Raw genomic sequence first — 23,101 nt, forward strand, 5'->3', positions numbered from 1 at the left:
CGGCAGGTGAGTGCCCTAGGTCAGGCTGGCGGCTTCTTCACCTGCCTTTTTTCACTGGGAGAATGAGGTTCCCAATGGCAGAATCCTCTCCTCCCTAGGAGCCTCTATGAGTGCAATCGGATGGTGTCTCCGGGTGGACACCGGGAAGGGGGAGCGACCACAAGGAGGCACAAGAGAGTGAGGCCCAGCGGCCCAGCCTGCCACTCGGTACCTCGGGGTCGCCGTCTTTCAACACAAATATCCACTCGACAACGGTTCGGGGAAACCACACAGAGACCCTAGCTTCCGTCCCCAGGGCATCACTAGGCTAACGCCGCTCACTGGGAGGAGTTAGGGGCCTTGATGGGGTTTAGGGCGGACAAAAGGGGGTCCGGAGGCTGCGCGGCCAGCGCCGGGGAGCGCGGGGAAGGAAGCGACCAGGCAGAGCACGTGTCCGGGGAAGGCCACGGCCGAGTCGGGGTGCGGCGGCTGGGGACCGCAGGTGCACAGGAAGACCCTCCCGAAGCGGGAGCCTGGGTGGCTGTGGACTGGGGGCCAGCGCGTGTCTCTTCCTGCTCCATCGGTACGCAGCGGGAGGGCTTCCAGAGAGCTACCGGTGAGCCGGGACAAAGTTGCGGGGCAGATCTGGAAGACCCCGCAGCCCGGGGCGGTAACTAGGCAACCCGCGCGCCGCCGCGAGCCGCGCACGCGCAGCCCACGGGGGCGGCCGGCGCATGCTCGGTGGCCTTCCGCCCGTCTCTCAGGCTTCGGAAGTCCAACGGCAGGACGCGAAGAACGCGCCTGCGCCAATGCGCCCCTCGGGTTCTCGGAGCAGCCCGGTAACCGCTCTCGGCCGGGGTACCTGCTGGCGTTCAAGACTGAGCGTTTCCTTGGGTATGCTGGAAGGCTCCCGACTCTTCTCACATCCTCAGGCCAGAAGAGGCCGGGAGAAAGAGCCAGCATAACCCGTGCGACGTCCCAGAGCGGTGCTCGCGCGCCTGAGCGGGCAGGTGGGCGAGGGGCGGGGCCCCGGGGATGGGCGGTGGAGAACGGGGGGCGGGGATGAGGGGCGGGACCATGAGAATGGGGCGGGACTGGATGCGGCAGGGGAAGGGGCGGGGCCCAGGGGTGGGCCGTGGAGGACAGGGGCGGGGCTGAGGGCGGGGCCATGGGAATGGGGCGGGACTGGATGCGGCAGGGGCGGGGCGTCCCGAGGGCCCCTGCGAGGGGCGTGGCGCGCGCTGACGTCTCTGTCGGACACGTCGACGGAGCGGAGGCCGCGGCCCCCGGAGCCGGATGTGCCAAGATGGCTGCCGCTGTTGCTGTGTCGGCGCTTGTCGCAACCGCCGAGCCGTCTTCTTCGCGCGGCTCTTGAGGAGCCAGAGCCGGGGGTCGCGGAGCGAACGGGCAGGAGCCGGCGGGGGCCTCGGCCTCCCTGCAGCGCGCCGGTGAGGGTCGGGGTTGGGGCGGAGGGAGGCGACTGGACCGGGCCCAGCTCGAAGCGAACGGGAGCGTCTCCGGGGAGCCGCCGGGGACCTCGGGCGGAGGCGCCGGGGGTTCGGGCGGGAGCCTGCGGGCCGAGCAGGCCAGGCGACCACCATGAGTGCTGACGTGGCCCCACACCTGCACAGGCTGTCGGGTCAGTTGTGTGAACCCTGGCCGTCGTGGTCTCGGTGTGGGGTTATGTTGGAAAGGCTGGAGGAAAAGCCAGACCTGCAACTCTTTAGAGAGTAGAAACATCTCGGGAATTCCTTTCACAGTTTAGCGTGCCCTTTGCTTCGAAGGGTCCGCGGTGTGGTTTCTGCTGAGCCGTGCCGGCGTTGAGGTACATTGACATTTGAACCGAGGAACTACAGCCTTGTTGAGTCTGTTGGTAATCTCGTGGGGAGGTCACCAAGATGTTGCAACCGAGGTCAGGCGCTGTGTTTTATATCAAGGGGCAGAGGAGTGTGTCCACCAACCTGCCCTTTCTGTGATGAAAGTATTATTGTAGAGCGTCTTGGACGTGAGACAGCCACCTAAAATCAGTTTTGCTGTTTTATGTAAAGTTTTAAGTGGCTTGGTGGTTGGGTTGCTTATTAAGGTTTTGTTCAATGTAAAGGTTAACTAGAAAGGTGTTTCCCGTCCCCGGAAATGGTTAAGAAGCAAACTTCCTAGTCACAAACAGTTGTTCCTAGGGTGACACTTGTTCAAGTGTCTGCACTGCCCTTCTTCCCACCTCCCCCGCCCCACTGCAGTGCTCTTTCTTAGGGTTCCAGGTGCTCTTGTCTTATAGAGATCCAGCAGGAGGCAAAAAGTCCTTTCTTTCTTGTTCTTTGTGACTCATAATGCCTTAACAGCAAGTTACTGCAGTTTAAGTCTCAAAAGGTTTCTTTAGGGTAGCGTGTAAATTTTAACACGGTTCCCTCCAGCCTCTGTAAGCATCTTGACTTAACGTCAGAGTGTCCTTTTGGCTCTTTGTTGCTTTGGGCAGTGTTGAGAAACCCCCTTCCTTTTCCCGAGCATCTCAATGTTTGATTCTGTACTCAGCAGCGTTGGGGTCTGTGCTGCTCTTGTGCCCGGTATGCCATAGTCTGATGGATATGTCGTGTGGCAGTCGCCTCGAGGGCAGAGCCTGGACTCCCCAGTACTTCTTGGAGCTCCAGTTGGTTTTCATGCTCGTGCTTCAGGCGGCTGCCCTAGCAGGAGAGATGTGTGCTTTCATTATCTCAGTTCAGTAGCCAGGAATTTATATTGAAACAGGTTGTGCTTATTTCAGGTAGATCCAAGGCAGCTTAATTGAAGAGCTACAGTTATGAATAATGTATCTTTAGGAAGATCAGCTGGTTTCTTTGAAGCAGTCTGCCATTTTTAAAGTTAGATGACCTGAGGCTACAGAATGACTTACTGGACAGAATGAAAGTCCCTGTAGTTGAGATAAACGATATGTGCTTGCATTGTTTTTCTGCTGATGAATAGAGAAAAAGATGATAATAATGTTCAAGGCAGAAGATTGTTCCAAATGAAACAGTTTATTGTTGAAAAGCTCTTAGTGGTCAGGGGGAGAAGGGGAAGCTACTTTGGAGGGAAGTGATAGTGTCTGCTTATGAAGCGATCCTTAGGAATTGAGAAAATAATGCTAAGAAAGTTTCTGCAAGGAAAATAAATGAGTATAAATGTTTTGTGAAATTTAGATTCAGATAAGATTTCGCTCATAAACAGCCGTAGGGATTAGGGCCTCCCAGAATCCACTGTGAATAGAATTTCATAAGATTAAACCCAGAAGGAACTTTGAAACCATCATTTCAGTTCTCTTGCTTTATAGATGAAGGAATCGGGTCACCCATGGAGCAGCGGCGCGGCTGGGCCATTCAGCTGGTGCCCAGTCCTTTTCTCACGGTGACACTTGAGGAATTAATCCTGTGGGCCTATGCTCTGTATTTTATTTTTTAATATATGCTGTTTAGTGTGATTGAGGGTTTCCTGTTGAAGCCTTCCAAGGAGGATGCCATGTCTTTGTAAGAGGTCTTGGGTGCCTCCCTTTCACATGTAAGAGAAAGAGGCTCTGCTCTTCTCCCCTGGGTCCATGTAAAGCTGAGCTGTAAGTGTTCTTAGTTTTAAAATGACAGCTTAGAACCAAAGGAAGTCCCTGATGCAGTTCTTCGTATATTTAATTCCATGAAATCTGAGTGAGTGTCAAAGTGCTTGTCTATTGGAAAGGACTCCCTGTTGGCCCGGGAGAAGGCCCTGTCTGAGCAGTAGTTGCAGCGGACAGCTTTCGTTAGTAACTGACTGGATTTAATGTGCATTCATTCACTTTTCCTTTTGCCAGAATTTCTTTTGTCCAAGGACAGAAACGTTGTACACTTGTAGAAACATGTAGATTACACTGCAGAGTCCTGCTGTCATTTCTCCCTTTGGTATCGGCTTTTTTCTGTGATGGGCTCCCCTTAATCCATTTGTGAGGGTGTTGCTGGGGAGGAGGGCTGACACACAGAAGAGGAATTTGTAAAGAGACGGTACTTGGATTTTTGTCTTAAAAGTGCAGATTAACTGTTCAAGATTATACTTAGTATGTTTTATTAAAAAACAGACAACCACAAAAGACGCTGTAAAGAGGATTTCCGCTCGTTTTTTTTCCGCAAAGGGCTTGAGGGCCGTCTGCTTATTACTGACAAGTTTTGAATGAACTTAGTTGCTCAGTTTTAGCGCTGATTTATGGTTACTTGGGATTTTCATTCCAGGCATAGTTGTTACAACTCCAGTCATCAGACGCAGCTTGTTTTGCTGATGGTGTGCAACCCGTCACAGTGTGGAAAAGGAGACATTTTACAGGCTGGGATAAAAGGCGTTTTAGGCACATGTAATTCAGATAGTTGTTATTTTGCAGCTTACGTGACTCTGTGCTTTATAACGCTTTTCAGTTAAAATGGAGAAGCAGGCTTTTAACTTTGGTTTTCCTTTCCAAATATAAAATTAACCTGTGTGAAAAGTACGATCTGTGATCTTAAGAGAGGAGGCGGCTCTTTCCGGACTTAGTGATAATTTGTCGGAAAATGTGGAGGCACTGTGTACCTGGTGCCCCGTGTTGGGTTCTGCTTGGTCCCTGCCAGCTTGCTGAGGGCATTGTGGAGGCAGTGGGCATTCCACATGGGTACGTAGCTCGGTGACGTAACTGAATTTCACAGAAGGGCAGTGACTTGTCTGAAGTCACTTGGCCGGCCCCAGCACAGCCAGCCTTGGCATCCAGGCCGGTGTTGTTGCTCCCAAGATAGCAGTCCTCTCAGGGGTGGGCGAGGGGTGGGTGTATCCCTCAGGACTTACAAGATGCAAAACTGTTTTCCCGTTTTTTTCATCTTTCTCAATTTTCCTGATTGTAGCCAGGACTATGAATAAATGGATTTTATGCTAACTTTTTTTTCCTCTTTTTCTTTTTCAGTTCAAATTAAGGAAAGCCTGCCTCCTGCTTCTTTCTGCAAGCAGCATCTCATTGTGCAAGAGCTCAGTCATGCAGCCGCCGCCCCAGGCCGTCCCTTCTGGCGTGGTCGGGCCGCCTCCGTCGGGGAGTCCTCAGACCGTGTTCTGGCCTAACAGCCCTTACAGGAGACAGGCTGGCAGTCATGCTCCGATGGCCCCGATAACCTGCCCACTGCAGCCAGTGACAGATCCTTTTGCTTTCAGTCGACAGGCTCTCCAGAGTACATCGCTGGGCGGTTCGTCTAAAAGCAGCCCGCCCATTTTGCAAGGCCCACCCCCGCCATCATCCCTGCAGCGTGCTGGTCTGGCCGTGCCTCACACAAACACTGGGGACAGCTCCCAAGGGCCCTGCGAACCTCTGCCAGGGCCTCCGGTGCAGCCCAGGGCAGACGCCAGCCCATTTCCCGGGGCGCCGATGCCCTCGGCCTCACATGGGCCTGAGATGAACAGGAGTGCCAAGGCTCCCGGCCCAGAGCCTGAGCTCCCGAACCCGCCGTACCCTCCGCAGTACATTCCAGCAGTGGGGTCCAGTGGCTCTCGCAGGGGCCTTCCGCAGGGGCATGTGCCTCGGCCTGACAGACCCCTGAGCCGGCCGAGCCCCCCCGACAGTGCCGCACCCCCAGCAGCACTCCCGCTCCCCCCTCAGCCCTGCCAGCAAGTGCCTGGGCAGTGGGGGCCGGGGCAGGGAGGCCCCCGGCCCCCGGGTCAGCAGTACTGGCCTGGCCCAGAGGGACCCCCGCAGATCCCAGGGCCCCACGCCTCCAGCGTCACCCACTTTCCCCCTCTGTCCAGCCTGCATCAGCATCCTGGCCATGAGCAGCTCGGCCCCCCGGCATCCTTACCAGGACCCTCGGCCAGTGACGGAAGAAACGAGGCCGTCTCCCTGCCCAGTGGAGACCACTCAGCAAATAGCTTTGATCCAGAGAGCGCGTTCAGGCAGAATTCCAGAGTTGGAAATGCTCGGGCAAACCAGGAGCTCAGGTCGAGTCCTGGAGTGAACAGAGAGCAGCTGTCGGGCCTGGCTGCCGTTAGCCCGCTCGCTCAGGGAAACGGCCTGGAAAGCCACTCACGCTGCTCGCCAGGGGCCGGGGGCGCCTGGACCCCACTGGAGGCGGGCTCGGGCGCACTCGCCATGTTTTTCAAAGGAGGAGAGACAGAGAATGAAGAGAACCTCTCGTTGGAAACAGTGGGCTCTGCCGGGCAGGCCGACGTGGACGGTTTCTGCCTTGGCCAGCTTCCCGCACATGGGGGCGCAGGAGGCGCTCACCAGGCCTTTCCCAGAGGCTCCAGCAGTGAGCCCACACAGCTGGGGGGAGAGCCACAGCCTTACTTCCCTCAGTCTGCAGGTAGCCCTCACGAGAAAGCAGCCTCTAAGGTGGCCACCGTGGATGTGTGGGCGGACACGGCCTGTGCAGGGGCTCAGTACGAGAATGTTGAGAACCTGGAGTTCGTTCAGAACCAGGAAGTTCTGCCGAGCGAGCCCCTCAGCATGGATCCTTCCTCCCCAGGCGATCCGCTCAGGTGCGGGCCCCTTCCTGGCCCAGCTGGCCCCAGGCTCGGTGCGGTGGGCCCTGTGGGAGGCGGGGGCCTGAATCTCGAGGCCCTGGATATGACAGCGCACCCTGCACGGTCTGACAGCGTGTCGTCCGGTTACAGCGGCAAGAGCCACCGGGGCCTTCCAGGTGCCAGGCTCCGCGACTCGGGTACCTTCATTCAACAGGAAGTGGGAAAACCTGAGGATGAGTCTCCAGGGAGGTTTTTTAAGCAGATCGATTCTTCTGTCGGCGGCGAGACAGACGAGACCAGCAGCCAGAACTACCTCGGCAGCCTGTCCCAGCCCTCGACTCCAAGCCCCCCAAAACCTACGGGGGTATTTCAGACGAGTGCAAACAGTTCTTTTGAACCCGTGAAATCACACTTGGTTGGAGTAAAGCCCGTTGAGGCAGATCGCGCCAATGTGGTAGGAGAGGTGAGGGGGCCTAGTGCCCACCAGAAGCAGCACAGAGCAGCCGCTGCCACGCCTGATGCCGCCCCTGGCAACCTGGAGCAGCCCCCCGACAACATGGAGACCCTCTTCCCGCCGCAGCGCTGTGTGCCACCTCTCGCCACCCCCCTGGAGGCCGGACGTGGGCTTCTGCAGGCCACGGGGCCGCCCCTGGAAACGGTGCTGCCAACACCCGAGAAGAGGCCCTCGACCAGGGTGCAGGGGCCTATGAAGTGTGAGAGCCCCGCAACGACCCTGTGGGCACAGAATGAGCTCCCAGATTTTGGGGGCAATGTCCTTCTGGCCCCAGCGGCTCCCGCGCTTCACGTGCCAGTGAAACCTCAGCTGTCTGAAGTGATCCAGCCCCCAGACGAGGGGGCGGCACGGCAGGTGGGCTCTGGCGGTCAGAGTGGGGATGGCCTTGGCACTTCTGAGAACCTGGAGAACCCTCCGCAGCTTGGCGAAGAGGAGGCCCTCCCGCCGCAGGCTGGCCCCAGCTATGCCAGCCTGCTGTCCTCCCCACCCGCTGAGTCTTTGCAGAATCAGCCCATCTTGATCGCCCAGCCCGATCAAAGCTATAGTCTGGCTCAGCCTGTTAACGTTTCTCTGTCCTTACCAAATCCTAACGAGAAGGCTCCATCCTGGAGAGACTCTTCGGTGGGAGATAAGCCCATAGTCAGCGGCCGGGCTGCCGGGGGTGATCCTGGAGAGAATGTACCTTTGTCTGGGATGCCAGCTAGCTCTCTCATCTGCTCGCCTCTGCCTAACCATCTGGCTCAGAGTCCTTTTCCACAAGTTTCTGGTATTTATGACATGGTTTCTAATCAAGCTGCTAATTTGCTGGTTCAATCGCACTCTCATCCAAATGCCTTGCTTCCAGAAGGTCAGAAGGTCCACAACGCAGAGAGTGTGCCTCCTGAGGAGGTGCCCAGTCCCGCGGGGGGTGCAGGCCTGGTGTTAGTGCCGCCTGCAAGCAGCACCTCCCTGCCTGACAACAGCGAGCCAGGCCTCTGTGGCAGGCGGGACGGAGCTTCGGGAGCCTTGGACTTCATGTTTGGTAGGACTTTGGAAAACGCTGCACGAGTGTACAGCCTGGCCCACGTGGATGGCCCAGCCTCTGTTCAGCAGCCCGCTGCCAGTCGTCGGCCGCCTGGGCCTGGGGCGAACACCCCGGACCGCTTCTATCAGCAGGTGATAAAAGAGGCTCATGACCAGCCTGGTGCAGAGAGAGCCCAGCAGGAGCTGGCACTCCCACTGCCTGCTCCGCAGGGGCCCAGAGCAGTGCTTCCGGAGCCGCCAAACCCAGGGAGTCCCCCGGCGCAGGCCCAGCCTGCGGACCCGGCCCGGCCCGCAAGCCCAGCTCCTGCTGACGCGGGTCAGCGGCTGCTGCCCCGGCCGCCTCGGTCCTCCAGCGCCTCTGTTGCGTCCACCAGCTCGGGCCAGGCGGCCCCACGGCCCGACCAGCAGTGGCTGCAGCCCCCGCCTCCCGACCTGGCGTCCTACTTCTACTACAGGCCCCTGTATGACGGCTACCAGCCCCCGTACCCGTACTCCGCGTACCCGCCGGATCCTGGCCCAGCCCCGCACTATTACCAGGTAGGGCCACGCTCGTGCACGGCTGAGCGCTCTGACCAGAGACCTCTTTCTCATGTCCTGCTCCGGGGCAGGGTTCTGCGGTCAGTCCTGAGGGGACCCATGGTCCCCCTGCTGGCACACGCCTCTTCACGAGCTTCCTGAGAAGGGTGTTCCCCGTCGCAGCTCATTCTGCGGACCACAGCCCTTCTCCTGGAGGGCCGTGCTGCACACGGGCATGTTTTAGTTGGCGAGAAGCACTGCTTCATTTTGGTGTAGCACAGCATGCTCCAGCTTACGTGAGAAAGGGCCCTCACTTCCTGTCCCGCCCACTGGCTTGCCGCAGAGCCTGAGTTCTGGGTGGCACATTTTGGGAAACTGGAATAGCTTCTTGAAGCTTCTTTCTGGTTTTAACATCAAAAACTTACATGAGAAGCAACAGGAAAACTTTAGTCTTTTAAAGCCCTCCTTTAGGATAAAATTGTTGAGGGTAAGAAATTCGGTTTGGGATGTAGCGCGGGTGGAACAGTCAAGAGCAGTGGTGCTGTGCACCCTTCAGGACCTGGCCGTGGCAGAGGGGGCCGCTGTGCTGCGCAGGGGATCCTTTCTCACCTCTCTTCGCGGTGAGCCAGGCCCACGAGTGCTGTTGAGGTTCCGTTTAATCCTGCTGTAGCGTGATCCACGTGGACATACCTTTGATGGTCTGCTTGTTACCATCTCATGTCCTGGCCCAGCATTGCCACAGTCTGCAGAGGCAGAAGGATTGTGGACCGGGAGTTTGGAGCCCCTTGCCTGACGTGGGTGTGGACCCCACACTGGAGGCCCCACAGTCAGAAGCAGCTGAAGGAGCAGAGCTGTGGTGGGCTGGGGGCCACCTGGGGGTGGGGCGGCCTGAGGGCCTTCAAGAATCTCCATATGCATGGGAATGAGTTACACGCCTAACCCCGAGACCTGGGAATCTGAGAGCCAGGAGGAGCCCCAGAGACTTATTTCCATGGAAGGACCATCCTCTGCAGGAGCCCCGGGTGGGCCGGCAGAGTGTGGAGGGGCCCGAGTCCCAGCCAGCTCCCGGCACTGCTGGGGGCGGGGGGGCCCAGGCCCCAGCGGGGATCAAGGGTAAGTCCACGCTGCGTGCTGTCTCATTCTCTACTAACTCTTGACAGAGAATCAGGCCCCGAGACAGGAAGGACAGGTCTGGCTCGTGCCTGGATCACCCGTCTCTGCGTCAGGTTCCAGCATGGCCGTAGGGCCACAGGGCTGCTACGTCTGGAAGGGGCTGAAATCCTCGTGAGGCTAGGGCGTGGTCCTCTTTTTGGGGTTGTCTGTGCCCGCAGGACCCCATCCCAGGGGACCCAGATTCTTTTGCTTGCTTGAATTGGTGCCCGAGATGGGACCCCAGGTTGTGGGCTCTCAACACCTACTCAGGTGAGACCTCAGGAAGCAGAGGAGAGCCCTTGAGGCTCACCTGGGCATGGCCCGCTGCCGTACAGCCGTCTCCTGAGCCAGGCCAGGCCGTCTGCAGAGCCTCACCGGGGCCGTGAGGGCCGTGCGAGGTGCTTGTGCAGGTGGTTCTTGGCATCTAGTGACCATGTCCTTCTTCCAACAGGACATCTATGGCCTCTACGACCCCAGGTACAGGCCCTGTGACAGCACTGCCTACATGGATCCCTGCCGCTACTCCGAGCCCGAGCGGCCCAGCTCCCGGGCCAGTCACTGCTCCGACCGCCCGGCCGCCAGGTGATTCACGTTTGTGTTGCCGGCTATGGTGGTAGCTTAGTGATTTGGAAGAGAGCATGTTTTTGGAGAATCATACAAGCTTGTTGAATGTGGGTTTGAGTTGCATGGGTGCGGACAGATCGTAGGATGCACGGCCACAGGCATGTCGACAGCTGGGCTTGATCAAGCCAGACCCTGGGCGGGGCCACCCTCGAGCAGGGCTCCTCCCAGCCTGGGCAGTGGTCCTCTTGCCTGTGGTCACATGGCAGCTTTTAACCTGTGGAGGTTCTTCCCCACACTGGTTCCAGGCGCCCAGGCCAGGCACGCTCAGGCTGCGACATGGAGTGGTCTGTTGGCGGCAGCAGCCGCAAGCCTGGGCTGTCTGCCTGGCACTGTCTTCTGGGTCGGGAGGCCCCCAGCGAGCTCTCTTCTCGCTTCTCTGCCTGACTGAGTGCTTCTCGGTTTTGCAGTTATAGATGAGGCATTTCGAAAGATCCTTGGCGTCGCGCCTTCAGCTGAATAAAAATTTAAGCAGGTCACGGTCCTCCCACTCGGGGGTGTCCATGGGTTAGGGTCCAGCCTTGCCGCCTGCCATGGTACCTCCTGCACCTTGGCACCCTCAGAGGCGTCCGTGGGTTAGGGTCCAGCCTTGCCGCCTGCCATGGTACCTCCCGCACCCTCGCACCCTCAGAGGCGTCCATGGGTTAGGGTCCAGCCTCGCCGCCTGCCGCAGTGCCTCCTGCACCTTGGCACCCTCAGAGGCGTCCGTGGGTTAGGGTCCAGCCTCGCCACCTGCCGTGGTGCCACCTGCCGTGGTGCCTCCCGCACCCTGGCACCCTCAGAGGCGTCCGTGGGTTAGGGTCCAGCCTTGCTGCCTGCCGCGGTGCCTTCCGCACCCTGGCACCCTCAGAGGCGTCCGTGGGTTAGGGTCCAGCCTCGCCGCCTGCCGTGGTGCCACCTGCTGTGGTGCCTCCCGCACCCTGGCACCCTCAGAGGCGTCCGTGGGTTAGGGTCCTGGCACCCTCAGAGGCGTCCGTGGGTTAGGGTCCAGCCTTGCTGCCTGCTGCGGTGCCTCCCGCACCCTGGCGCCTTGTCTTGCAGGGCTGGGTTTCTGCAAGACTGTGATGGGGGGAGAGTGGCGTGGGGGAAGGCCGTGTCCCCGACTGCCTCACAGGCTTACAGCTGCTCCTGCTGCTTCAAGGCCTTGGTCGCTCGTCTGGAGAGCGAGCTGGGCTGGTCCGGGTGGACCCTTGTCCTTGGGGAGGGACGCGCTCAGCTTCAGACCCCTGAGCTTTGGGCGCTCGGTGGGAGACTGTGCCCATCTGTCCCCTGGGAGGCGAGGCTGGCGTCACAGTGGGCGCTCTGATCTGGGAGCGCAGCAGGCAGGTGTTTTCTGGAAGCCCTGAGAAGCGAGGGAGGACGGGGCAGGGCACGCCTCGCCCTTCCTGTCTCCTCTCCAGCCTTCGGGTTAGCGCGAGGGGCCCGTGAGAGCTGTGGGCTGTTGCGGTGACTGAGCAGAGGCAGGTCCCCTCTGCATCCTCACCACGCCCTCCTCCCCGTGTGTGCACGTGTGCAGACACGCATGCAGGCCTGCGTGCACGTGTTGAGCATCCCGTGTTGTGCTCATGCTGGGTGGTCGTGACTGGGGGAGCTGCTGGAGGGAAGAGTGCGCCCTGGGTGTCCACGTGGAGTCCTTGCTGCTGGGCGACGGGGCTGGGCGAGCAGCACGGTGGCCGTGCCCCGCCCCGTCCCGCTCAGGGCGCATCTCTGGACCCCCTTGTTGGGGCCGGCGGCGCCCGAGTGCTGCCCCAGGGCCCCCAGTCAGCGGGTGCTGTTCCTGCGGTGGGGGGAGGGGGACGTTCTTCAAGGGCAGCTGCACCCCGGAGTGAGCCATTTCCAGGGGTTTACAGTCACAGTTTAAAAACAGAAGTGCTGTTGAGTCCTTCCAAGGATCTTCCTGACCTGGCGGGCCCGGGCCCGCCCGTCCTGCAGTAAGCGGCAGCAGCACTGGGCAGTGAGCTGGAACGGGTGCGGGCCTCCTCCCCTTTGGGGGGCACACAGTCACAGCCAGGGGGAGGGTGTCACAATTGGCGCTAGCTTGGTTTCCGCAGCTCAGTGCTTTTCACTTCTGCTGAGCATGATCCCAGAACCGGGAGAGCCTGCTTCAGTGTTGGCGTCGACGGGATGGACTCCTGAGCGCACGGCAAAGCGTCGGCTCTCTTTTGCTGAACGGCACTTCCCGAGCTGCTCCAACAGATAGATGTCAGTTCGCCCTGTGGTGGGGAGTCCTGTAGTCTCACTGTCGTCACTGGCTCGGGTCTCCTGATTGGAGTTTCCCACAGCCAAGGTGCCGTGATGAGTGCCTGTGGCTCTGGGTGTGGGCTGGGATCTAGTCACACGTTAAGAAGCAGCGCCTCTTGCTTTTTAACAGTCCTGCGTGTGTGTGTGTTTTTCAGGCAAGCGTATCCTGAAGGTTACTATAATTCCAAAAGCGGATGGAGCAGTCAGAGTGATTACTATGCAGGTTGCTATTCCAGCCAGTACGATTACAGAGGTGCGTTCAGAAACTGTCACGGGCTTACCGCAGCAGACGCACGTTCAGACCTTGGTGCAGCCAGGCACAGGTGGCGGCATGGTGGACTTTCTCAGGAAACTTTTCCTTTTTATCAGTCGTATGATTTTATCTAATAGCCAAAGTAGCCGAAAGTAATTTGCATCTAGAAATAATTACGTTGCTACTGTTCATTGATAACTATCACTCAAGTCATAGTAGTGTATTTTTATCACGTTGCTAGATTTCTTTGCCTCTTTAGCAAAGTATAATTCTTGGTGGTACTAGAGTATGTGGCTTGTCCTTACATGGCTGTTAAAATTGACTGAAATAAAATGAGGGGCCGGCTGCTCTCTGCACCAGTCATATGTGATGTGCCTGGGGGCTGCGTTTGACAGGAGCCCTCGGGTCGGACAGAGCAACTGTGCCCCTCCCCTTCAGGCGCCGCCACTGTCAGGCGGGGTGTGTGTCTTGGCGAGCATCCCCCGAGCAGCCCTCCTGGGCCCCCTGCCTAGCCATGGCCAGAAGCAGGGTCCCGACCTGCAGCCGTCAGCCCAGCACTGCCACCTACTTCCCCACCTTCTGGGGCTCCACCTCCACTTTGTATTTGCACTGCTTTACGCATTGCACGTGCTTTGCCCAAAACGGTATGTCTGGATTGTTTATGACGTTGATTTTGGGAAAATAATCTTTCAGTTTGAGAGTATTTTTAGATTTTCAATTGAGATATAGTTGATTCAGTGTTGTGCCTAATGCCTACTGTACCCAAAGCGGCTCAGTTATATACATCTGTTGGTTCTTTTTAAGTATTTTCCATTATGGTTTGCTTCAGGAGATCGGATACAGTTCCACGTACTATGCAGTAGGACCTTGTTTATCCCTTGAGAGTATCTCTTAAAGCTCTTTGGACCACGTTAGAGAAAAGAGACGAGTGACCTTTTTTAATCATGTGTTGAGTTTAGCCAGTGGGCTTTGAGGAAGACACACCGGATCCTCTCGTGCCTCAAGTCCATGATCCCCAGGGTCGTGCTGCTTTTTGGGTGGAGAGTTTGGTTCCTCTCGGAGGCTAGGAGCATCCTTCAGTCCTGGGATGGCCTGGTTTCTCCAGTGGCAGCCAGAGGAATGTCTTTTTCACATTGTACTGACCTGGGGATCTCTCATTGTAGACCCAGGTCGCTGGGATCGGCTCTACTACAGCTCTCGGTTCAGGGATCCCCGTTCCTACGACCGGAGGTACTGGTACGATGCGGAGTACGACTCGTGCAGGAAGGAGAGCTATGCCTGTGGTGACAGGTGGGCAGAACAGACTCCAACATGGAGGGTGGGCCCTGAGTCAGCCGGGCCTTTGCTCTCGGGTCCTGCCGTCCGCTCGAGAGCTGCGGTCGCGTCTGGCTCCCAGGCACCCGCCACTGTCAGAGGAGGCTGAACTGGAGGTTCTTTCTTCGGACTTTTGGAGGGGAACTGACCTTAGAACAGCGCCGGGAGTCAGTTCAGCCTCTTCGCGGGTCCGTGAGAGGTGTGACTGCCTTGGAATGGACCCCCAGCCTGTGTCTTTTGGTCTCAGGCAGGGCCTGAACTTGGCCTTGGGTGCAGTGACCCTGCTACAGTGTAGGCTCTGGCGAGTGTCTCCTTGGGTCAAGACCCTGGGCGCCTCAGCCGTGTGCAACATAGGAGCCTTGCCTCTGCCTGCCGCCTCCTCCAGGCCGGAGAAATACGACGACCGCTACAGGTACGACCCCCGCTTCACCGGGAGCTTTGACGATGAGCCCGAGCCACCCCGGGACCCTTACGGGGAGGAGGCAGACCGGCGCAGCGAGCACAGCGAGCACTCGGCACGGAGCCTGCGCAGTGCGCCCAGCCTGCAGAGCCGCCGCAGCAGCTTCAGCGCCCACTCCCAACAGGTAGGCGGGGGCGGGCTCCAGGGCCACCTGGGGTCACGGGGGCAGCGAAGGGGCTTCACCTGTCCGCTTTGTGCTCCCAGAGTCAGGTATACCGGAGTCACAACGTGCCCTCCGGGTCCTACGAGGTGCCCCCGCCGCCGGGCTCCTTCCATGGCGATTACACCTACGGCCCCTACGGGAGCGACTTCCACGGCGCGCCAGGCTTTCCAGAGTACGGCTACCCCACTGAGGCCAGCTGGCCCTCCGTGGAGCAAGGTGTGTGTGGTGAGGCCCCGGGTGCACACAGCGCAGGGGGCCCAGGAGCTCCTGGGATCAGTGTTTGCCCCCGCGGTGAGAGAGGTGCTGAGTTACCACCCGGGGGAACTGGTGATGGTCAGGCCTGGGCTTCCCTGCCATGCAAGGGCGCTGTGCCCAGCGCGCCCATCCTGAGGGGCGACTCTCGCCACGCTGTGCCGCTTGAGTCCCTGGGGCTGCAGTTTGGTCCACAGGCCTGGGAGCTGCTGGCCTGTCCGTGACATCCACTTCAGCGCAGCGCTGCCTTCAGGCTTCCTGCCCAGTTCAGCTCCCCACGTGGAGGGACAGCACCCCCCCCATCCCCCCACCAAGGCTGGCCGCACGGGTGCGTGGCTCTTAGAGGAAGCCTAGTTCTCCTTGGAAAGCTCCTGACCATTTCCTGATCGCACGTGCTGCACCTCAGTGCTCCTTTGAGATACTTGATCACGTGCTGTTTCTTGGGAAACTGTACAAGTATGTGAAGTTTGAGAACAAACAGTGTAAGAGGTAACTGGTGGACTTTCTTGAATGTTCTGTGCTTGGAGGCCTCCCTCCCTGCTTGCCTGCAGTGTCCCACTCTCGGTCGTTGCCTCGCTGCACCAATGCCGCTCTAAGGTCGCAGCTGTGAGGAGCGTGCAGGGGCCACCTGAGCAGGCTTCTGTTTTAACAACACAGTGCGTCCTGATGGCTTTTAAAGGAACCTTTTCATTTTAGAGGAGAAACTCCTCGTTTTTAGTGATTTGTGTGACCCACGCATAAGTTCTCCTTTTAAATGGGATATTTAATAGTTGAAAGTCAGTTATCTGGATAGTCTGTGATTTCGGCTGTCTGAGTGCCTTAGAAGTCCGAGCTGTTGACCTAGTTGGGAAGCATTAAGCAGTGGCAAGCTGGTGGCTCTCTCTCTTGATCCCCGTGTAGCTCCGTCGAGACCTTCTTCTCCCGAGAAGTTCTCGGTGCCTCACGTCTGTGCCAGGTTTGGTCCTGGGGGCCAGCTCATCAAAGTGATTCCAAACCTGCCTTCAGAAGGACAGCCTGCACTGGTTGAAATTCACAGCATGGAGGTAATTCCGTGGGGAGCGGTTCCGTGTCATCATTCAGCGCCCCCCCACCCCGAAAACCTGCTTTACAGCCTGTCATCTTCACCTTTCGTGTCGCTGCCTGGAAAGGCGATCTTAGGAGATGGTATTCTGGTTCTGTTCTGTCGTCTATGTTTCCTCCCAGAAGTCAGTATTCTGTTAGTAAGAATTTTGGGGGGTTTTGTGGTTCGTTCCCTGGGTCGGGAAGATCCCCTGGAGAAGGAAACGGCAGCCCACTCCAGTATTCTTGCCTGGAGAATCCCATGGACGGAGGAACCTGGTGGGCTACAGTCCACGGGGTCGCACAGAGTCGGGCACGACTGAGCGACTTCACTTTTTCACTTTTGTGTTAGACTTGGTGTTATCTTGTGTTCATTTTTTGTTGTTGTTTGATTTTCTGATTTTGAAGGAAAGGCTCTATAAAAGCTTGTTTTACCGGTGATCTGGAGAGTGGGCAGAGGTGCTTCATGACCTCGGGGGCTAGTGTGGGGCACTCCAGCCTGGCAGGCCTCTTCCTTCATGTGTATCCAGGCCCTGCGTCAGAGTCTGGGCAGGAGGAAGGGGTCTCACTGCTTAAGTAAAGTTTGGAAGTCACTGTCGTAGAGCTGGCTTGCCCACACTCAGTGATAGAGGTGCTGCCCCCATGGGGGGGACAGCCCGTCCCCAGGACGGTGTCCGTAGCTCTGTCTGCCAATGTGGCCAGCAGACATGGGCTGGGCCGGGTGGTGCTGCGCCACCCCCATGAACCGCTCTCCCCATCCCTCTCCTGTCCCTGCCTAGACCTTGCTGCAGCACACTCTGGAGCAGGAGGAGATGCGGGCCTTCCCAGGACCTCTCGGCAAGTACGTGCCCACAGAAGCGTTCTCGGCGCCCGTCCGCTGGCCGTGCTGAGCACAGCCTGGCAGGCGCAGTGGCTGCTGTTCACCGAGTGTGTGTTCTTTTTGCAGAGATGACACCCATAAAGTGGATGTTATTAATTTTGCACAGAACAAGGCTACAAAGTGTTTGCAGAATGAAAACTTAATAGACAAAGAGTCTGCGAGTCTCCTCTGGAGCTTTATCGTCCTGCTGTGCAGGCAGAACGGGGTACGTGTCTCCCCTCCTAGAGCATCCCTTCTCGTCAGCTCTAGTCCAGGGGTCCTTGGCCACCAGGAAGGTCAGGCAGGATTTCTGGGCCAGGCGTTCCCGTCCAGGGCATCCTCCAGGAAGCAGGAGTCCAGCAGGGCGCGTGGTTTGGGGTAAAGGGAGGTTTGGCCTCCCCATTGTTGGCCTGCCCAGCATGTGCCGTGTGCCGTGTTGCTCCCAGCGAGGAGGGAGCAGCTCTGCACCTGAGTTGGTGTGACGACCCCTCCCTAACCAAGGCTGGGATGGTCTTGCCCCCTCGGAGGTTCTGTCTTTGGTTGAGCCTGCTCTCCCTCCTGGCCCTCGCAGACCGTGGTGGGCACAGACATTGCAGAGCTCTTGTTACGAGACCACCGAACCGTTTGGCTTCCTGGGAAGTCGCCGAATGAGGCCAACCTGATCGACTTCACCAACGAGGCCATGGAGCAGGTGGAGGAGGAGGAGTCCGGCGAGGCCCAGCTCTCGTTCCTCACGGACAGCCAGGCCGCCAGCACCCTCGAGAAGGACACGGAGCGGTTCCGGGAGCTGCTGCTCTATGGCCGCAAGAAGGTGAGTGACCCGCGCTGGCGTGTCGTCTCTGAAGGTGCGAACGGTGGCTTATCCTGAGCGCTGCTTGTGGTCAGAGCTGCTGGTTCCGTGTTGAGTCACTCGGCAGATGAGCAGGCTGGAGCCTGGGCTGTGCCCCTGCTGAGTGTGGTGTGGCTCGGGGTGAACACGTGCTCAGGACAACACCCGCGTGTCCTGATGCAGTTGGGGGGACCGCACCATCGCTGCCGTGAGCGGGTGGGCCCCGCGCTAGAGTGGAGCGGCGCCATGGGGACACACCCTGCACTGGCTCCGTGCGGGCACCAGGCAGTGCAGACCAGGGTCCCAGTGGAACGCTTAGTACAGTAAGGAAATGCTCTTGACATGGACAGCTTATAGCTGATGGAAATCCCCCAACCTGTTCATGTAATTACTGTTTGTCTCTATTAAAACCTTTTTGCCTCTTGGTCAGAAGTTTTCTGAATTGAGGCCCAGGTTATTTGCAGAAGGGGGCCTGCTGGTGCCGGGCAGATGCCCAGGGCCAGGGGTCATTCTGGGCCTGGGGAGTCAGCAGCCTCGAGGCCTCGGTCACAGCGGAGGGGACGGCAGTGCTGCTGCCCCACTGGCCTGGTCCCGACAGCGTGTGTGCCCTGGGCCGATGCTGCCAAAGCAGGGCGCCTCCACAGCCTCCTGCAGGGGCTCCGACCGGGGGGAGGCGTGGAGCCCAGCTTCTCTGCGCCTCTGAGCGGGGCACGTGTCTCGCGGCCTCCCGTCCGCTTGGTTTTTCAGCTGCAGTTGCACCCTCTGCTCGCTCCCCACGGCGCACGCGCCAGGGCCCCTGTCCTTCTCAGGGTGGAGACACACTCTCTATGCTTTGCAGGACGCCTTAGAGTCTGCGATGAAGAGCGGCTTGTGGGGTCACGCCTTGTTACTTGCCAGTAAGATGGACAGCCGGACACACGCCAGAGTCATGACTAGGTGAGGAGTCCTGCCGTGGCGCAGCTGTGGGCGTGCCCGTAGGCCAGGGCCTGGCCTCCTGCGGTCTGGGGAGCCCACAGGCCCGAGCTCCTGGCGGAGGAAGCTGGGGAGGCCCGTCTGCCACATCTGGCTGCAGGTTGCCTGGGCCCTCCTCGGGTGATGTGGCTAAGGGATTTAACTGTTTCTGTCGACTGCAGAGTTTAATTCTATAAAATCTCAATGAATTCTGTAGTCTCTCTCTACTGCAGCCTTTCAAAAACTCTGGTGTGTATGTTTGGCCCAAGTCAAGCATCAGGCCAGTCACCAGATGGGCGGAGGTGAGACCAGGCTTGTTCTGTGTCTTGTTTGCTGAACTGGCTGAGCTTCCTCTTTTCACGTCCGCTCAGGTTCGCCAACAGCCTTCCAATAAACGACCCCCTGCAGACCGTCTACCAGCTGATGTCAGGGCGGATGCCGGCCGCGTCCACGGTCAGTGGGTCCTGACGGCGCCTCAGTTCGGCCTCTGCGCAGAGCCCGCTCCCACGCTGCCGTCCCGTGCCTGCTTCCTCCTCACACCTGCGTGCTCGAGCCCTGCAGAGCTGGGTGTCCTGTGGCTGAGGGTTCTCTGCTTGCTTCTGGTTTCAGTGCTGTGGGGATGAGAAGTGGGGAGACTGGCGGCCACACCTGGCCATGATCTTGTCCAACCTGAGCAGCAACGTGGACGTGGAGTCTCGAGCCGTGGCCGCGATGGGCGATACCCTGGGTAGGTCACGGAGGGCCCCTGGCCTTGGTGCTCCAGCCCGAGATTGTCTCTCCGTCTGGGGTGTCTATGTGTCCCTGGGAGCGCGGTGCTGTCCCGGAGCCCGAGCCCGCCTGCTTTCTCTCCCCTCAGCCTCCAAAGGGCTCCTCGACGCCGCACACTTCTGCTACCTCATGGCCCAGGTCGGATTTGGGGTGTACACCAAAAAGACCACAAAGCTCGTCTTAATTGGGTCAAACCACAGGTAAGGGACATGTCAGCGCAGTGGTGCCCGCGTCCCTTAGGCGGGACAAGGCCCCCCGCAGCTGAGGGGGCTGCACGTGTGGTGCCTTGTGTGCTGGCCCTCCGGCTTCCAGGGGGCCCGCTCTGGCGTGACACGATGCCTGTCCACAGTTTGCCATTTTCAAAGTTCGCAACCAACGAAGCGATCCAGAGGACAGAAGCCTATGAGTACGCGCAGTCCCTAGGGGCGCAGGCCTGCTCCCCTCCCAGCTTCCAGGTGGGCCCGGACTCCAGCGCGCTCCTGGGGGTGGGCCTGGTCAGTGTTCACAAGGCTGTAGCTGTTATGGGTTTTATTCAGAGAAACAAAAAGCGTGAAACGGGTTTGGAGATCTCGAGGAGGTCTTAACCAGTAACTCGGGAACGGAAGCCTGTCACGTTCAGAGTTCTGACTGTGGTTTGGTTCTCAGTATTCTTAAGTACTGAGAGCTTCCACTGTTTGATTGCAAGTTCTTTCCTATCAGCTGTGGACAGTGTTTCGGGGAGGGTGGTACCTGACGGGACTGTGCGTGCGTGTGTGAAACGGCGTGGCATGTGGGTGCCAGCTGAGCAGGGTGAGCACACTGGTGGGCTCCCCAGAGGCCGTCGTCACGGCACAGGCGTGGCTGGGAACGCTAACGGCTGTATTCCGGGCGTGTGAGTTTCTCAGAAGCTTAGTTGTGTACTCTAATCTAAACTTGCTGGGGGAAGGGGCCTGGCTCTGCTGTGAGCAGGCGGGGCAGGGGGCGTGGAGAGCGCAGAGAAAGGACGGAAGGGCCAGGGCAGGGGTGGCCGGGTGCAGGGGGCGGCCCCAGGCAGCTCAAGCACCGCTGAGCTCGTCTGTCTGTCTGTCTCAGGTGTTCAAGTTCATCTACTGCTGCCGCCTGGCCGAGATGGGGCTGGCCGCGCAGGCCTTCCACTACTGCGAGGCGATCGCCAAGAGTGTCCTGGCACAGCCCCACAGACACTCGCCAGTGCTGCTCCGCCAGCTGGTGCAGGTGATGCCCCCCCCAGCCCAGGGGCCCTCGGGGGCCGCAGTCAAGCGGCGCTCAAATCTCCCGACCGAGACGAGTCCTGCACACTCTCGGGGGGGAGCACCTCAGCACAGGACCCTTGGGAGCTTTGGCGTGAGAAGGGCCTGCTTGCAGGAGCCCCACGTACCCAGGCACCCCAGCCTCGCACTTGGCACCGGGGGCCTCTCTGGGCTGAGTCCTGGCTGTGGCCCCGCAGCCCCAGCTTCCTGCTCCGTGAGACAGCACACAACGCCCTGCCAGCACCCGGCGTCCGCGTGTTCCTCTGCCTGGAGGTGGCACTGAACCCGCGCTCTTGTGACAGGAGTTTTGCCAGGGAAGCTCTCAGAGTCACAGGAGCCACACAAACGGGCTGCCAAGCCCTCATCTCTGCCTCACGGCTCCAGCCGTTACCACGAGGCCAAACTTGCTGTCCGCTCCCCCCGCTGCCCCCCAGAGCGTGAGTGCGTCTAGGGTGGGGGCACCTCGGTGAGTAGAGTCCAGTGGAGGTGGGCTCAGGCCCCAGGATCTGTCCAGGGCTGTGGCCTCTACGGCCGTGTAGAGGGTGCTGACATCCCAGGCCCTCTCATGCGTGCACAGTCCAGGACGGTCCCAGGTCCTCTCCTCACACGTACCCAGTCACGGATGGTCCAGCGAGTGCCACTTGGGTCCCCCTGGTGGAGGAAAGCTGCGTGTGCAGTCTGGCTTGTGTCCAGGCCCCAGCGGGTTTGGCGGGCGTCTTCTGTGGGAACAGAGCCTATATCTCCATGTTTCCAGGTCGCCTCCCAGTTGCGCCTCTTTGACCCTCAGCTGAAGGAGAAGCCGGAGGAGGAGGCGTCTGCGGAGCCCGCCTGGCTGGTCCAGCTGCAGCTCGTGGAGAGACGGGTCGAGGTGCGGTGGGTGTGAAGGGGCCCTGTGCGCACGCCGAGGGCTCCCGTGCTCAGGGCACCTCTGTCGAGGGTGGAGGGGCGGGGATCAGCGCCAGTCTCGGGGCACCTCTGTCGGGGGTGGAGGGGCGGGGGGCAGCGCTAGTGCTCGGGGCACCTCTGTTGGGGGGCGGGGGGGCGGCATCCGGTGGGGAGACTCCTGAGGCCCTTCTCCCTCAGGAGGGTGCTGTGGCCTGGAGTCAGGATGGAGTCTGCCCCCAGCGCTGCCCCAGCTCGCCAAGCCCTGAGATGGGGCCCCGTGATGGCCCGGGACCCACCCAGCCAGCGGGCCTGGGCGCCGACAACCCGCTGCTGGCCCCGCCGGCGACCAGCACCAAGCTCTTCAGCCAGGACGTGCGGCAGCTGCCCTCAGGTGCGCCCGCGGCCGCCTCCTGGTGCCACCTCCCTCGATGAGCTGGTCCCGTCCCAGGGCTGTGAAGGTTGGGCGGGGTGGGAGGGCCGTGAAGGCAGGGGCCTGCACGGGGCCGGATGGCCACCCGCTGGGCTCTCGGGGCTTCCTGTAGCCTCGAACCTGTGCCGTGCAGAGTGAGGCCCCATGACGCCCAGCAGCCTCAGCCTTCATGCTCAGATGGAGGGCTCCCGTCTCCCAGTAAACGAGGCGTGCCTGTGGAGTCCCTGGGGCGAGCACGTGGCCTCAGACCATCCCTTCTGCACCGTCTCCTGCAGCTCCTTTGGCGCTCCCCGCTGGCCCAGCGGCCATCCCCACGCAGGTGCCCATGTTCCCTGTGCCGCTGCCGGCTCCTGTCGAGCTAGAGCCTGTGCACAGCCCCCCAGGGGCTGTACCTGGCTTTCAAGAGACCTCTGGGCCTGACCCTGTGGCCCTGTATCCCGGACCCGGGGTGCCACCTCTCCAGGAGACGGACTGCCTGCTCCCGGAGGCCAGGAGCCAGGATGCAGGTGGGTCTGCAGAGAGGCTGTCCTGAGGGCAGAGTGGAGTGGGTTTGCTCTTCAAGGAGGTGCCTATGGGAGGAACCTAAGTCATCCCGACTGGGAGGAGGTGGGAGTGGGTGTCCCGGGGTGGGGGAAGCAGCCCTGTGACCCAGGGGACGTGCTGACCCTCCTCCTACAGGGCTATCTCTGGCCGTCTGTCCACCTGGACAACCTTGCTCTAAAGGGGAAGCTTCATCTTTACACGTTTAGAACAGCGCAGTCTGGGTTTCTGAAGGCCACGTCGGGAGGCCTGGCATGTGGGGGAACTGTGCGTCCCCAGCGGCGGGCGTGGCCATGGAGCTCACTGGAGCCGCGCTTCCCTTGGCAGGGGCGGTGCCGCAGGAGACGCCCGGCAGAAGCTCGCTTTCGGAGCCGGGGGAGGAGGAGTTTGGTGGGAACTTTGCTAACGTGGTACTTGTCCACTTCGTTTTTGTTTGTATGCTGTTTGTTTTCTGTAAACCCCAGTGAGTAAGCACTTCAACTCTTGTTTCTTAAATTGTAAGTAGATCAGTGGCACTGAAATTTATGAGGTCATTTTTTGAATTAACTTCATAAAGAGAAACCTTGAATCCTTAAAACATGAA

The 23,101-nt window shown here is 59.5% G+C and overlaps 1 protein-coding gene across 1 annotated transcript in view; it reads left to right on the top strand.

Annotated features, from left to right (window-relative positions):
- The first annotated feature begins 1,334 nt into the window (after window positions 1-1,334).
- The window catches only part of SEC16A (SEC16 homolog A, endoplasmic reticulum export factor), a 29,859-nt gene continuing 8,092 nt past the window's right edge, over window positions 1,335-23,101 (top strand). Inside the window, exons 1-22 of the mRNA XM_068987078.1 lie at window positions 1,335-1,427; window positions 4,898-6,227; window positions 6,303-8,515; window positions 10,098-10,228; window positions 12,664-12,761; window positions 13,925-14,051; window positions 14,461-14,659; window positions 14,740-14,914; window positions 15,851-15,993; window positions 16,789-16,850; window positions 16,956-17,094; window positions 17,440-17,679; window positions 18,536-18,633; window positions 19,020-19,101; window positions 19,258-19,375; window positions 19,505-19,616; window positions 19,766-19,871; window positions 20,488-20,628; window positions 21,418-21,531; window positions 21,747-21,939; window positions 22,254-22,484; window positions 22,846-22,928. Coding sequence (XP_068843179.1) covers window positions 4,967-6,227; window positions 6,303-8,515; window positions 10,098-10,228; window positions 12,664-12,761; window positions 13,925-14,051; window positions 14,461-14,659; window positions 14,740-14,914; window positions 15,851-15,993; window positions 16,789-16,850; window positions 16,956-17,094; window positions 17,440-17,679; window positions 18,536-18,633; window positions 19,020-19,101; window positions 19,258-19,375; window positions 19,505-19,616; window positions 19,766-19,871; window positions 20,488-20,628; window positions 21,418-21,531; window positions 21,747-21,939; window positions 22,254-22,484; window positions 22,846-22,928 — 6,066 coding nt within the window. The 5' untranslated portion in view covers window positions 1,335-1,427; window positions 4,898-4,966. The remainder of the gene's footprint in view (window positions 1,428-4,897; window positions 6,228-6,302; window positions 8,516-10,097; window positions 10,229-12,663; window positions 12,762-13,924; window positions 14,052-14,460; window positions 14,660-14,739; window positions 14,915-15,850; window positions 15,994-16,788; window positions 16,851-16,955; window positions 17,095-17,439; window positions 17,680-18,535; window positions 18,634-19,019; window positions 19,102-19,257; window positions 19,376-19,504; window positions 19,617-19,765; window positions 19,872-20,487; window positions 20,629-21,417; window positions 21,532-21,746; window positions 21,940-22,253; window positions 22,485-22,845; window positions 22,929-23,101) is intronic.

Source organism: Capricornis sumatraensis, chromosome 1, assembly GCF_032405125.1.
Source record: "Capricornis sumatraensis isolate serow.1 chromosome 1, serow.2, whole genome shotgun sequence".
NCBI classification, from domain to species: Eukaryota; Metazoa; Chordata; class Mammalia; order Artiodactyla; family Bovidae; genus Capricornis; species Capricornis sumatraensis.